This window comes from Uloborus diversus, chromosome 1 (genome assembly GCF_026930045.1).
Source record: "Uloborus diversus isolate 005 chromosome 1, Udiv.v.3.1, whole genome shotgun sequence".
NCBI classification, from domain to species: Eukaryota; Metazoa; Arthropoda; class Arachnida; order Araneae; family Uloboridae; genus Uloborus; species Uloborus diversus.
In genome coordinates, this window is record NC_072731.1 from 25,276,931 (window position 1) to 25,291,429 (window position 14,499).

Genomic DNA, 14,499 nt, shown 5'->3' on the forward strand with positions numbered 1-14,499 from the left:
CAAGTATCCTGCCGTAGGTAATTTTTTTGTTTTGACGTGTATGTTTATGACGAGACTCCTGATAGTGTACTCAATAAAAAGTTTATTTGTTACCAGGAGTGTGCACAGGAGAGGGAAGGGACACCCGCGCCAGATAGGGGCCCAATATTTTCAAAACGAGGCTTGGAATATAGAAGTAAACAATATGAAGGGGGGGGGGGGCGGAAAACTCATTTTGTGATGGGACCCAAAATCTCTGTGGACGGCCTTGTGTGTTACATATTTTTGATAATGCATTGATACTCTTATCCTTCTTTTGTAATTTAGGTCTCTGACAATAACTGCAAATAATTGGAGTTGTTGAAAGATGGTCAGGTTGTACCTACGATTCTTACATTAGGGAAGTATGAGTGCCAAAGATACTGATGATGACAGCAAAGGAAACTAATAATTTCGCATTTGTGAAAGCAAATAATGTTAGAAATTGTGTAGCACAAATCTGCAATAAATGAGTTTGTACTTGTAATAAATGTTTTGTTTTATTGAAAACAATGTTAACTATGCACAATTGATAAGTTTATATAATTTTGATAAATTTAAAATTAATGGTAGTTATTGTTTAATGAAACATTGCATGGCTAATTACAGGAACTGTTTTTTTTTTTTTTTTTTGGAGGAAGGGGGAGGAGTGTAATTTCTGTGAAGACTGATTAAAAAAAAAATAATAATTTGAATTTTGACATCTTGAATTCAAATTATGTTTTTCGCAATCACATATTTTTTTACGTGTTTGCAGGCATGTGTGTGTGGGTATTTGTCTCTGTGCAGGCGTGTGTGTGGGTATGTGTCTGTGTGCAGGCATGAGTGTGTGGGTATGCGTGTAAGTGTGTGTTGTGTAGGCATGCGTGTGTGTATGTAGGATATGGATGCAACCTGGAGACGGTTTTTGCTGGAGGAGCAGCATCGCAAGCCAGTTGACGGTGGTGCTGGCAGCGGGAGGCGGTGGGAAATTAAAATCACAGAACCCCAAAAACAGTCAAGTGAGAACAAAAAGCAATCGTGATTGCTCAAAAAAAAAAAAGTTGTAATGCTATTTACAAAAAAGCAGGAAGTATTTTAAGGTTAAAATATTTTTTTATATTGTTTTGTCGTACTTGGTTATTGATTGCATTTCTCTCAATTATACTGCTACTCGTAAATTGCATTTTTTGTCATTTTCTAAACCAAACGTTCTCTCTTTTTTTTAAAGTAATGTTTCTTATAAAAAAAATAAATCAGTAAAAAAAAATTTAACAACATTAAATATTTACAGAATACTGAACACTTAACTGTAATTTGTTTCGTAAAAATATTAAATCCAATGATAAAATGAAGTTCTAATTATTCAAAAGGTTACTTTTATACAGAAAACATACGTATCATAAGTGTAAAAACAAATCAATAATTTGCAATTAATAACTATTCATTAAATTTCAATATTTCAACTATGCTGTTGCTTTTAATAGATGTAATACACCACTGAACAATTAAAATGTGATTGAAAAGATTTTTTGTTTCAAAGTTTTATGTACAGGGTATCTGTTATATTCAGAGTTTTCAAGTCCATGATTTTCCGTTGACATTTCTCACAATAATTGTGCTTTGTGAAAATAAAATTGCATCTGAGTTGCGGTTACCCCCCCCCCTCAATATACTTCTAAAAATTCAACTTAAAGCAAAATGTATTGAGCTAAGCTATTATAACTAAAAACCAATAAAAGCAACAATTGTTTGTGATGCAAGTTACATGGAAAAAGTAAGATCAATATATTTTTTTTGCGATTTACAATGAACCATGAAAATTTAAAATTTCAATACATTTTAACTTCATGAGATTAAAAAAATATTTTTTATTCTAAGAAGAAAAAGAACCACACAAATAAATGGTTATGGTTATAAAGTTTCGGTAGCTTTCTAGAAAAAAAAATGTGTGTGTGTCTTTTTTCAGATTTGTATGTAACACTAAAAGATAACTTGCAGATATCCGGAAAAATAAACACACGAAACGAGAATGACATGACAAACGTAAACAAGGACAACAGCTGCAGTTACAGGTAACTTCGTTCCCTCATTCAATTTTGTGATTGGCTGCCTTAAACTTCCGGCCATATGACGAAACGTCGAGCGAGGAAAACATTCGATTGCAACCCTACGCGTTTCGATCGAACGTCAAAAATCAAGTTGAAGTGCAAAATTCGAACGATTCCGAAAACGTTCGAATTCGAAAAAGAATTTCGACCGTTCCTGATTCGATCGAACACGTTTCAGTTGAATTCCCCGCTAATATGCTCATTGAAGCCACTCGCCACCAGGTGGCACTGCAGAGTAGCAACTTTTGCCCCGTTCAACTGATTGTCATGAAAATCAGCATAATGATGTATTTTTTTGTTGGCGTAGCAACGAGCATCGGGTACAGCTAGTTTTAAATAAAATAAGAGCAGAGATTTGAAAATTAAAATTTTGTGGGAATAAAATAAGTGATAACTGAAAAGCTACAACATAGGAATTGATAGTGATATATGACACCAAAACTCTTGGTTGTAACCATTCAGTATTTGCCTCAAAAAAAAAGAACAGCAAAAGTATTTTCAATTCTACTTTTGCTTTAGAGAACAAGTTGCTCATAAGTGCAGGTGAAATGGCAAGAGCACTTGCTTTACCATCCACACAATTGCAAACGAAATCTACCTCAGGAAGGTAAACAACAGTATCTACAAATGTTTCATTTTTTCAAAAATATTTTTGTCATATATTTTGCGTAAGCTTTATTGCAGAAACTTGCACATTTGGTTTGGGCTGAAAATAAAGAATGAGAAGAATGTCCAAAGATTTTAAGGTTGTTTCTGGACAATTAAAAACGTAGTTCTTCAAATATCTCAGAAATTCATTTTTGTAGATTCTACAGTTTACTTTTCTGGGGCAGAAATGCAGCTGACATTTAATTTTATGTGCCCTTGGGGACCACAAAAACTAATTGAATATTATTAAAATTGAACCTAATAAATAAAGCTACTGTAAAATTGAATAGCAATCTTTCAATAATAGTTATTCTGGACTTGGTAAATCCAGCGTTAATTAAATTTATTTCGCAACTATTTAGATCATGTTACTGACTATTGTACCATGTAGCGAATATTTATTAACTGTTTGGTATTTTGCACTTCTACCGAACATTTGGTAGGCCAAATACTGTATGTTGAATATTTAGCCAAACACATTTAGCCTTTTAGTGAAGTCCATAAAATGAATTTAAAAATACTTAAGAAAAGTAATCTGTAAAACTGAATTTAACGCTTATTATTAAGAAAGTGTCGTCTTACTAGTAATTACTGATTGTTTGAAGCTGTAAAATTGAAGCCTGCTTAGGTATGTTTAACAATATAACAATGTTTCATATCAACAGAATATATACTCAGACCTGGTACTGGTTTGGACAAAAATCTGAACACATTACAAAAATATCAGGACACTTTAAATATGTTTTAATGTGTAACTTTCAAACATCATCTTCTATCGATTTGATGAGCCTTCAAATTAGGGTTAAAAAATAAAGAGAAAGCTGTGGGAAAGAATTCCTAAAAAACACACTTCTACTTACAGCTGCTACTCAACCTCTGAATTAAATGCAAGTAATTTCCTGTAATGTAAAACAGGTTTTTGTGCGGCATGCAACTGCTGAAAACTAATTAAGGAACAGGAAAGTTTCTAATGCCTCACAGAAGCAATTGCAAAAATTACAGCAAAGCCGAACACATATAAACCAAGTTTCTTTTCTTATGCTAGATTACTTTGAAGAAATAGTAAATATATTTCTTTAATGAAGAAATAGTATATAGTTTTAACTACATATGGCTTTGTACTGCATCAAATCCTGCATTGGACACTTTGCCAAAAAACTAAGAAAATAGGAGCTGTAAGGGCAATAAAGTTATGCATTTCTCATAAACATAAATTAGTAGTTCCAGTACTCCTGCTAGAATTAGGGTGTATAAAGTTGCCTCTCCCCCTTAATATGTAGTTGAACCATATATTGCTGTGATATAAACTTAGGCTTGCCAGATTTCTGAAATGCTAAGCCGGGACTCCGGAATGCAAATTTATACATTAAACTTTTTACAAAACAATATTTACAAATTACTTAAATAAGAAGCAATTTAAATGAGGAGGGGAAATTAACAATGTTTACAAGTATTTTCATTGAGTAGGACTTTTTTAAAAAAAAATTCCTTTTTTAGATTGAATCTTACTGTCAAAATCGGTGCAATCGAATCCATTAAGCCCTTAACCGTAGATTCCTTCATCAAACCCCTATCATCAGACCAGGCATTGTTCATCAAAGAAAATACTCTCTCTACTGGTGCAGATTTATTTTATCTCGAAATGGCTGGCGCCGAGAAGAGCAACTTCAATATTACTTCACGCAAAGGGGGTGTTATGTGCAGTGAAATTTCTTCTGGTGCTAAAGCTGCCCCCTTTAGTACGTAATATTAGACTCGACCATAAGGTAGCGATTGGCGAGACAATTAATACGATAGCAGTATTACACTTTATTAGCTTCAGAACATCTCTCTTGTATAGTTTTCATTTTTCATACAATGAGTGAAAATAAAAGAAAGTATTTGTTCTAAATAATCCTTCAAAGTTATTATTTCAAAACATTTTTGGTCGTCTACAATCAAACAAAATTTTTTCTGGGACCCCAAGTAAACCGGCCGAGACACCGGGATTTTGTCTGAATTCTGGGACTGTCTCGGTCAAACCGGCACGTCTGGCAAGTCTATATTAAACTTGAGCAAAAATTTGTTAAAAAGTAAAAATATGGGGGAAAAAGTTTTTTAATAACTTACTTGACATTAAGCACATATTAAAAATTAAACAAATAACTTTAAAGTTTACTGTTTTCTCAAAAACTATTGATTATTAACAATCTCATAATAGCTCAAATATGATTTTAAGAGCTAGTATATATTAAAATAACTTCTAACATTTTAAGGATGCAACAGCATTAAGATCCCAAACACATGTAATTTTCAGCAAAAAATTTGCAAACTTTTTGGTAGAATACCCAGTGTTTAGTAATGCAGTTAAAGCAGTACTCCTTACATCCCTAATACAACTGTTAATGATGACTTGAAAACTTTTATCCTAAATATATTTTAAGTGGTTCGTGGAATAACCTTAAAAAATTGGCTTATTGACTCTTGACTGAATATACACAATAACTTCTTTAAACAAGTTTTTGACATTACATTATAAATCAGTAACATTTCATTTCATTATAAATCAGTATTTATTAATTATGTTACCTGCATTTCTGAAGAGATCCTGTTTGGGATGTCTCTTCAGCGGCAAATCTGCTGGTTTCAGAGGAGCTGTTCCAAAAACCAAGCATCAACTCAATTATTTTGCAATTATATGTTATCATATTATGAAAGAAATTAAAAAAAACCCAGCAATATAAGAATAAGACCCAGTAGCATAACTAGGGGTTGGCAGGAGTGGCTCTAGTCAGGAGTGCAGCAGCCAGGGGGCGGCACTTCAACTGATTTTTAAAAAAAAAATTATTTTTTTTTTGATCATAGAATTTGAAAAATGCTGTAAAAAATGAAAAAAAAAAAAAAAAAAACTCCTAAGAATAAGAGCTAGAGACTACTGAGAAGGAACATTGGGTATGATTGAAAACAATTCTAAAAAAGAAACTAAGAAAAACAAATTACAATGCTGCATCCTATTTGTCGAATCAACTAATCAAAATGCTCCAGAAATTTTTTTTTTCTTGAGGTCACAATGACCTCTAGTGACTTCTCATGTGGACGACCTTGCGGGGGCGAGGGGCAATTTCTTTTGTTTGCCATGGGCGATAGGCTCCATAGTTACGCTACTGGTAAGACCAAATCCTAAGTAGTCTTCATTAAATTTTAAACACAAAAAATCACAGTTTACAAAAAATCAGTGACTTTCAATATTTGTTGAACGAACCAAATCTTTTAATTCTTTAAGTTAATACATATTTGCAAATATATAGTGTATTTAAAATTCAAGTCTTGAAAAATTATACTGAAACACCATAAGCAACACACACACATACAGATATATATATGTATATATATATATATATTAAATTAGTATATACACATGATACCTGTTAACTTCTGTGTGTATGTTTTTTCTTCCTCCTGAAGCTTACCTCTTAGTTCTTTTAGAATGGCACAATGTGTTCGGCCTTGGCACGGCATTCTTTTTCAATGTTCGTTTTATTTTTGGTTCACCTTAAAAAAGTTAAAAATTATCAATCATAAATCTTTTGCAGGTAGAAAATTTAATTTCCTACTGCGATAATCGTCAGGCATGGGCGGATTTATAGGGGATCAGAGTGGGGCAATGCCCCTCCAGTTTTGGGAGGACTTTATGTAGTAACAACACATCTTCCAAAAATTAAAAAAAAAAATCATTATTTTTTCGTTTTTGAATAGTTCAGAAGAGCATGGGTGGATTTATAAGGGGGGGGGGGGCAAAGGGGACAATGCCACCAGGTTTTGGGAGGAGTTTATATAGTAACAACTAATCTTCCAAAATCTTATAACAAAAAAAAATCATGATTTTTTTTTTTTTTTGAATAGGAAATTAAAGTTTATTTTTTCTTTTAAACTTAAAATAGCCGTTTCTTACAAAGTTTGAACAATACTGTACAACTGTATAATCTACTACTCAATTTCAGAGACTGGAAAGTTCAAATTATTGATAGGTTCTAAAATCCCTGAAAGGAATTGGTGCAGTATAGCCTACAAGGCTCTGGAACCAAAAACCCAATCTAACCAACAAAACCTTGAAAATAATTAGACAAGTCTTTGAAACTCCTAAGCAAAGTGTGCTTCAATTTTATTTCTTATCAAGTGTATGAATTAAGAATTGTTCAAATGGGTAGTATGTTACTCTCTTGATACCTATTCTCTAAATCTGTGCACCATTTCTTTTAAAGTATTAACTTGCATCACAAAGCACTTTTAAAGCGTAAAACTTAAAAAAAAAAAAAAAAAAAAAAAATCTATTATTTCCAATTAACCCTTATAAGACTTCAAAATGCAGAATTTTATATCCATTTTAGATAATTTCCTCCGGGGGAGTAACCCCCGGGCCCCCTAAAACTGGAGATATTCTATATCCCACTTAAAAGGGAGCACTGAGTCACTCTCATAATACCAGTCCTCTCTCTTTTAAGGTCAATTTAAAAAGGACAGCATGATTACACACAGTAATGAAAACGACACATAAAAAAGTAAAGTATGGCCTTACGCATCACAGCAAAACAAACAAAAACATGGGAGGGGGGAGGGCAATTAAAAATGTTGCTCCAAAAAAAAAAAAAAAATCCTGCCCCCCCAGGAACTCAGTCCTAAATCCGCCTATGTCGTCAGGGTCCAATAGGTCATAACTTTTTTTCTAAAGAGAGGGATTGGTACGGAACACAGGTGGCTGGTGCACCAGAAAAGTGAGGGTTCAAAAGAAGTGAGGGGGTTACTGGACTTGGCCTCTTAAAAAGATGTTAAAATTTTTTGTTGTAAAATTGGGCTATCTTACTGGTTTTTAATATTGCAGATTAAAGGACTGCTAAAAATGTGGAATATAGCATCAAAAATACGGACGGATGGCCACTGTAGACTTTCCCATTACATTCTTAAGAATTAAGATGACAAAAAAAGTATATTTATTTGAAAATTTTCACATTTCACCTTTATGAAATGAATCATCCTATCCAATAAAATATCATTTTTCAATTTATTATTATTTTTTAACTCTGAAAAGTGAGGGGGCAAGGCACCTTTACCTTTGGAACTGAGGGGTAGTTGCCCCCCCCCCCCTGTATGAGCCATCTATGCCGCCAGAGTATGAAAAATGAATTATAACATAAGAGTTTATATTTTAACTTAAGAAAAAAAATCATAGCTAAATCTTGTCAATAGTTGAAACAAACTTAACCTGTAGTGGTAATATTGTGATTAGGCTCTGCATAGACTTTATGGAGCTGCCGGTAGGCCTGGATCTAGGTACCCGTGGACTTCAAAATGCAGGGGGGGGGGCACTAAAGGGATCGCAGCTGCTCATATTGGTAGTCAGGCCTGGCTGCCAGGTTAGGTTTGACTGAATTATAGAGAACTTAGCATTAATAAGTGTTGAGTATAAATATTCACTTAAAGAAATACCTTAAAGTAAGGAAAACAACGTCAGGGCCGGACTAATACTCCGTTAGTCCGTGCCCCGGCATGGAGTAAAGATTTTTACGGGGCGCTAAATTGCCAAATCAAAATGTGAAAAATATTTGCAACTGAGCGGCTGAAAAAAAAAAACTAAGTTCTCTGGAAAAAATACTGGAACAAATGAAGAGGCACGCATCGTGATATCCCTTTATATATTCTATAACCATAGTCTGCACAAAGTTGAAGTAAAAGGTTTTAGTTCTTTTACTAATTACAGAGACTTTAAAATCATTTTAAATGAAGGAGAATTATCAGTAGGATCAACACCAGCAGGGGCTCCCCGAACTTAAATTTTTAAGAGGAGAGAAATTTTCTGCCAAACGGAGCTCCAAACTTTGAAGAATGATAAATTATGAATATGCACGCATATACTTACATCTTTTGTAAATAGTTACATTGTAAATAGTCAATTATGTCTCCAAATTTGCAGAATCGTCAGGCAAAATTTGCGGAATTATGGAATTTTTGGAAGATTACGGTATATTCCCATCATAGTCTGAAAATTTCGTAATTTTTTTTGTAAACAAAAGCGAAAGTTGAAAAATCCAAAGTAAAAATATTTTTCGCGAGGATTAAAATTTTCGATTATGACGGGGTTGCGAAGATTAAAGCCTCGCGATAAAAGTGCTTTTACAGTATTCAGAGCAATTTGGAAACTCATGGCAAGCCTTAGACTAAAAAATGCATAAATTTATAAATAAACAAGATAGCGTCTGGGGTGCTGATGTTTTTCTGTTTCTGTTTTTTTTTCTTTCATTTTTTTTTACCATGAAAATCTCACTGCTAAATGCTAAAAAATGTAGGTGCCGTTGAAATATGGTTCAAACAGATAAAAAATCAAAGTAGACAGAAATATAGAGAGAAGTGAGATTTAAACGATTGATATGAAAAGTTGCACCAGAAGTTGTTAAAAGGTTGAAGGGAAAAAACGAAGGTTAAAACAAGAATTCTGCATGAAATTAATGAGACACGTTATTTAAAATGAAACATAGTAGAAAAAATTACCATAGTTATCACACAAAAGTAAAAAATAAAAAAATAAATAAATAAAAACACCTCCATCCAAAACAATGAAATATTCTACTGGGGCTGTAAGCGTTTGAGTTCAAACATGTTAAAATGTAAGGTAGGGATGAAAATCAAAAATTTTAATATTTGCATTTTTTGGACTGTAATTTCGAAAGAGTTCCCAAGGTTAGCGGAAACCCTAGAACCCTAAAACCTAATCCCTATAACATCATCAAAGATTGTCTAAAATTTTTTTCAAAACTTTAATTTTGAAAAATTTCCGAGGAAGTCTCCTCGAATCTTTGCTCTTCCCCTAACGTCATCACAGATTGCTTACAATGTGCGTAGTTATAATTTCAATTTAAAAAAGTTTTCGTGGAAGTTCTTCAGAACCTCCCCTTTCCACCATTAAAGATCAACTTTTGTTTAAACTAGAGACGTACCGAGTACTCGGTAACTACTCGGTACTCGGCCAATTTGCCGAGTACTCGGTACTCGGCCAATACCGAGTAGTTGCAAAAAATTGAATATTGTCCAAGACAGATACTAAAATTTATAAAAAAAAGAGCAAGCAATTTATTCTGCAATCATTTACAATTAAAATTTATAAGTCAAATTTAAATTTTGAGAATAATGAAGTTTGTAATGCTTCAATGGAATAAATCTTTATTTTAATGTCCCCAAAGTTAATAAAACTTATTTATTAAAAATTATGCAAAAAATGTAAGTATAGAAAATATGGAATTTTTATATTAAAAATGAATTTTTGCTACAAACAAAAATTAGTTATAAAAAATGTAAAAATACCTTTGCTTAAAAAATAAAACAACCTTAAAAGTACAGTGCAGGAACTCTGCAGACATGTGTTTTGGCATTACAAGGAATTCCTTTTTCAATGCACAAAATGGGGGCTCGTAGATTTAAAGGCATCCGACAAAAGTCGTATTTTTTTGTTGAATGTCTTTACATTCTTTAGCTCACATGTTATGCACTGAAAAAGACGTTCCTTGTAACGGGGGGGGGGGGGGGAGGAGGGGCAGAAACACGTGTCTGGAGTGTTCCTGCACATTTGTTTTATCTGCTTTTAAAAATTATTTATGTTTGGCAGATTAGAACTATAATTAATTGGTATACAGTGAAACCCCTCCTAACGGACACCCCTCTTATGCGGACAATTTTTAATTCCCCAGTTCCAATGCAAATAACATTATTAAACCCCTGTCCGGTGGACACCTCTATATTGCAGAAAAAAAATTTGTCCTGTTAGTGTCCGCATTAGAGGGATTTTACTGTAATTTGTTTTAATTCCAACTTGATTAATCATACCTTTTATTTATTTATTTCTAATTAAAAAAATTATTTTTTTGTAAAATTTTTGACACAAACAAAATTGTATATATATAATGCGTAATTAAATTTCAGCAGGAATTTAGTTTTAAAAACTATTATATGGACAAGGTGGTTTATACTACTATTCCAATAAGTTCAAAATTCATCACATGTGTGTCGGTGGTTCTTCTTAAAACATAATTGGTACTTGGAACTCGGCCGAGTAGTGAAAGGCCGAGTACTCGGTACTCGGCCAAAGTGCTACTCGGTACGTCTCTAGTTTAAACGATTTCAATTTCGAGAAATTCCGAGGGGAGAAGCACTCTCTTCATCCTAAAACATCAGGAAGATCGTCTAAAACTGCGATTTTTGAAATTAAAACATCTGGCAATTTACTAATGGAGAATTCTCCAATCCCATTCCTTCTCTCAAGATTACTTACAATTACGTATTTTGGACAAAAAATGTATGGCGGATGATTCCATACCCCATTCCGTTCACTTACTTCAACAAGTGTTGCCTGCCGACCGACTGGTGTAATGGTTAGGCGTTGGCATCTTACGCCTGAAGACATAGGTTCAAACTTGGCTCCAATCGATGGATTTTCAAGAATAAACAGTGCCCGGGTCGTATGATTTTGCGGCATGTGAAAGATACTTCAATTAGTCGTTTGGCTTGAAATACTCTCGGAAAAATTAAATTCCCAGCTCAGTTTCGCATTGTAAGAGCCCAGGCACCTCCATCTGATACGGATGCTACATCTGGAGATCGCACTAGGTCTACAAAAGTCAAAGCCTCTAACACAGCCCCATTAGAAATAAATAAAAAAAAGACAAAGATTGCTAACAACTGCAAATATTTATTTATTTATTTACTTATTTTGGAAAACTTTTCTCTCTAGACGTTTCGACAACCTCTTCTTCCCTTCCTTTTTTCAAATTTTGTTTACAGAATTAAAATTTGGAATCGTTTAAAATTTTGTTTTGAGCCTTCAAGTTCGAAAAATTCCAAAGTAAGGTCCCCTTAACAGTCCTTCTCTTCCATCATCAAATCATCAAAGATTGTCTAAAATAGTGTTTTCAGAGCTACTACTCAGAAAACTTTCCAGGGTGTAACCCCCACACCCCCTATTTATGCGCAAAATTTACCCATAACGCAATGTTATAATGCAGGTGTCCACATGCCTTGGAATCGAATTATTTAAAAACGACCTTCTCGACTGTACACAATCTTTTTTTCGCAAAAAAAGTATCTAGCACACAGCATTCAGCACATAACAACCAGCAACTGGCATTCATTTGAATTTTAAAGTCTTGAATTCCAATTTTTGTTGTGATAAGAGCCATTAGTAGAACCCAAGGAGTAGAAACCCAATGACTCAAGTTCTATCGCAATTCGTGATCGCAGAAAACATAATCTGGTTTCAAAATCTCAAAATTCAAACATTTTATTTATTTATTTGCACATAGAAAAAGGATTAGTAATATGCATGTAACACATAAACATAATTCTACTAATTCTAGATTCCACATAGATAACACAAGTCCCCTAAATTGTAAGCTCATATTGCTGAAAGGGCTCCCACTTAAGAAGCCCAGTGGCTCAGTGGTAGAGCTTCGCGCTTCCACGCCACACGCCCGGATTTCTATTCCCGGGTTGAGCATGGCTGAACTCAGCCGTTCATCCCTTCAGTGGGTCGATTAAATGAGTACCAAGTGTACTTGGGAACCAAACACTGGGGGTTCTGCGTTAGGCTGACCACCTAACCGGGACATCTGCCTTGCACCCTAGAGCCCCTGGTCAGGAAAACTGAGCTGGGCACAGTAGGCCTTGGCCCTAATGAGCTGTCGTGCCACAGAGTTTTTTTTTTTACCCCACTTAAACCAGACGTTAGATCTGCTTTCTCTCAGACCGCTGTCTTGTGAATGGAGAATTGGAAATCACCAAAATCAAATCTGTCAATCGATTTGAAAATTGTTATTAATATTTACAATTTACATTAATTGCCAAGTTACTTTGACACATTTTATGCGCTTGCCAAAAAATGTAAAAAAGAGCATGTGTTTTTTTATTTGTTGGGGGGGGGGGGGGGGGGGGGGGGGCTCTTTACACATGCAGTTCAAAAGGGGCACAATTTTTCCCTTTTGCACGGAATGGTTCAAAAGTTAAATCCGGCCCTGACAACGTTTAAAAAAGCAAAAATTTGCCAACTATAGCAGACATGTGTGTCGGCGTTACAGGGAATGCCTTTTTCAATGCAAAAAGTAATGAGCTTATGGATGAAAAGACATTCGGCTTTTGTCAGATGTCTTTTCATCCATAAGCACATTACTTTTTGCATTGAAAAAGGCGTTCCCTGTAACGCCGAAACATGTGTCTGCTGTAATTGGCAAATTTGTGCTTTTTTTTAAACGTTGTTTTTTTTACTTTACTCTTCAGCACAAAGGTATTTATTTATCTTAAGAAATACCTTGTTTAGCAAATTAAACGAACTGTATTACTCTCACAAATCAAGGAACGGTAATTGAAATAAAGCCTTCTTTGTTTAAAAAAACAGCTTTTTTACCTAATAGCTTAACATGCTAATAGTTTATTTACTTTAATGCTGTCATAAGATTATTACATTAATTCCCTTCCCATTTACAGAAAATCACATTACAATTGAGTTTACTAACATTAAAAAATACCAAACCACATTAAATTTCATTTACCATCAGCATCAAAATATTTAGAAATCAGGCAGTTATTCTTCAGATTTGTTGCTGTTACTAAGCGATATTAGAATTGAGATTCTTTACACGTAAAGGTGGCTCACAATATTTATCAACAGAATTTAAATTTTAATGATACATACCCAACACCATACCTTCCACCAAATTACACGCGGTTTCAAAGTATAACACGACCTTCGGGTATTTCTTTTGGAAAATAATAATGTACATACATTATTTAACATAAAATTACTTCCAAATATGACATTTGATTGACATACAAGAACGCTATATGATCAACTGTAGCAAGATTCAAAGAAACGCGGAAGTTACAAAACCAATTAAGCGGGTTTTCCGTGAGTTACCTGTATGCTGTATACAATTTAATACATGCTTTAAAGGGAGGTCCTGGAAATTTAACATACATACGTTATAGCACATCGAAGTTTAGAGTTCATCCTTATAACTGCCCGATTTGTAAAGCTGTAAAATTCAATCGATGAAAAAGAACGTTTCAAAACGCTTTTTTCTTTTTTTAAATAAAAGATACCAGTATAAGTGCACATTTACCTGGTAAAATATAATCCTCTTTCAAAAAATGCTTTGAACAGACAAGGAAATGCTTCTTTACTGTCTTACTAATTCGAAGGTTGTCAATCCAAAGTTGTCTTCTTTCGACTCTTTCGCCATTTATGATTATAGTATCATTTTTTCGGGGGAAATAATGGAGGCTAATGTTTTCTTCTGAAGATCGAGAACGACAATTATCGACACAACAATTTCTGTTGTTGAAGGGGTTAGACAATCTCACTGGGTTAGACATGTTGGATGCGTTACTCAGAACAAACTGCCTATGTTTACGTCAACAGACACACATGGAACGCCATGTCGCAATGCCTTAGTTTTTTCGGTAGTTTTGTAAATCACCGTAAGGTAGCGTATTCGAGCGCTGGAGTTGCAAATTGGTTGCGTTCGACGAACCTCACCGGTCGACCAGTAAGTAACCAGTTACTAACCGCGTCGTTCTATGATCAACCGGTTACTGCAGCGGTTATTATTCTAAGCAGTTGATTGGTTGATTGGAGCACGTGATCATTAGCTGTCACGTGATTAACTAACCGGTCGCTCTCGGTCGTGCTCGTCGAACGCACTCATTGTGTGTTGGGTGCGTTCAGACT

At 34.2% G+C, this 14,499-nt stretch overlaps 1 protein-coding gene across 1 annotated transcript in view; it reads right to left on the reverse strand.

The window, feature by feature from the left end:
* LOC129228478 (uncharacterized) overlaps nt 1-14,264 on the reverse strand; it is a 37,539-nt gene extending 23,275 nt beyond the window's left edge. The window contains exons 1-3 of the mRNA XM_054863162.1: nt 13,892-14,264; nt 6,206-6,287; nt 5,325-5,390 (exon numbers count right to left, since the gene is read on the reverse strand). Of these exons, the coding sequence (XP_054719137.1) occupies nt 5,325-5,390; nt 6,206-6,287; nt 13,892-14,144 (401 nt within the window). The 5' untranslated portion in view covers nt 14,145-14,264. The remainder of the gene's footprint in view (nt 1-5,324; nt 5,391-6,205; nt 6,288-13,891) is intronic.
* Nucleotides 14,265-14,499: the final 235 nt, after the last annotated feature.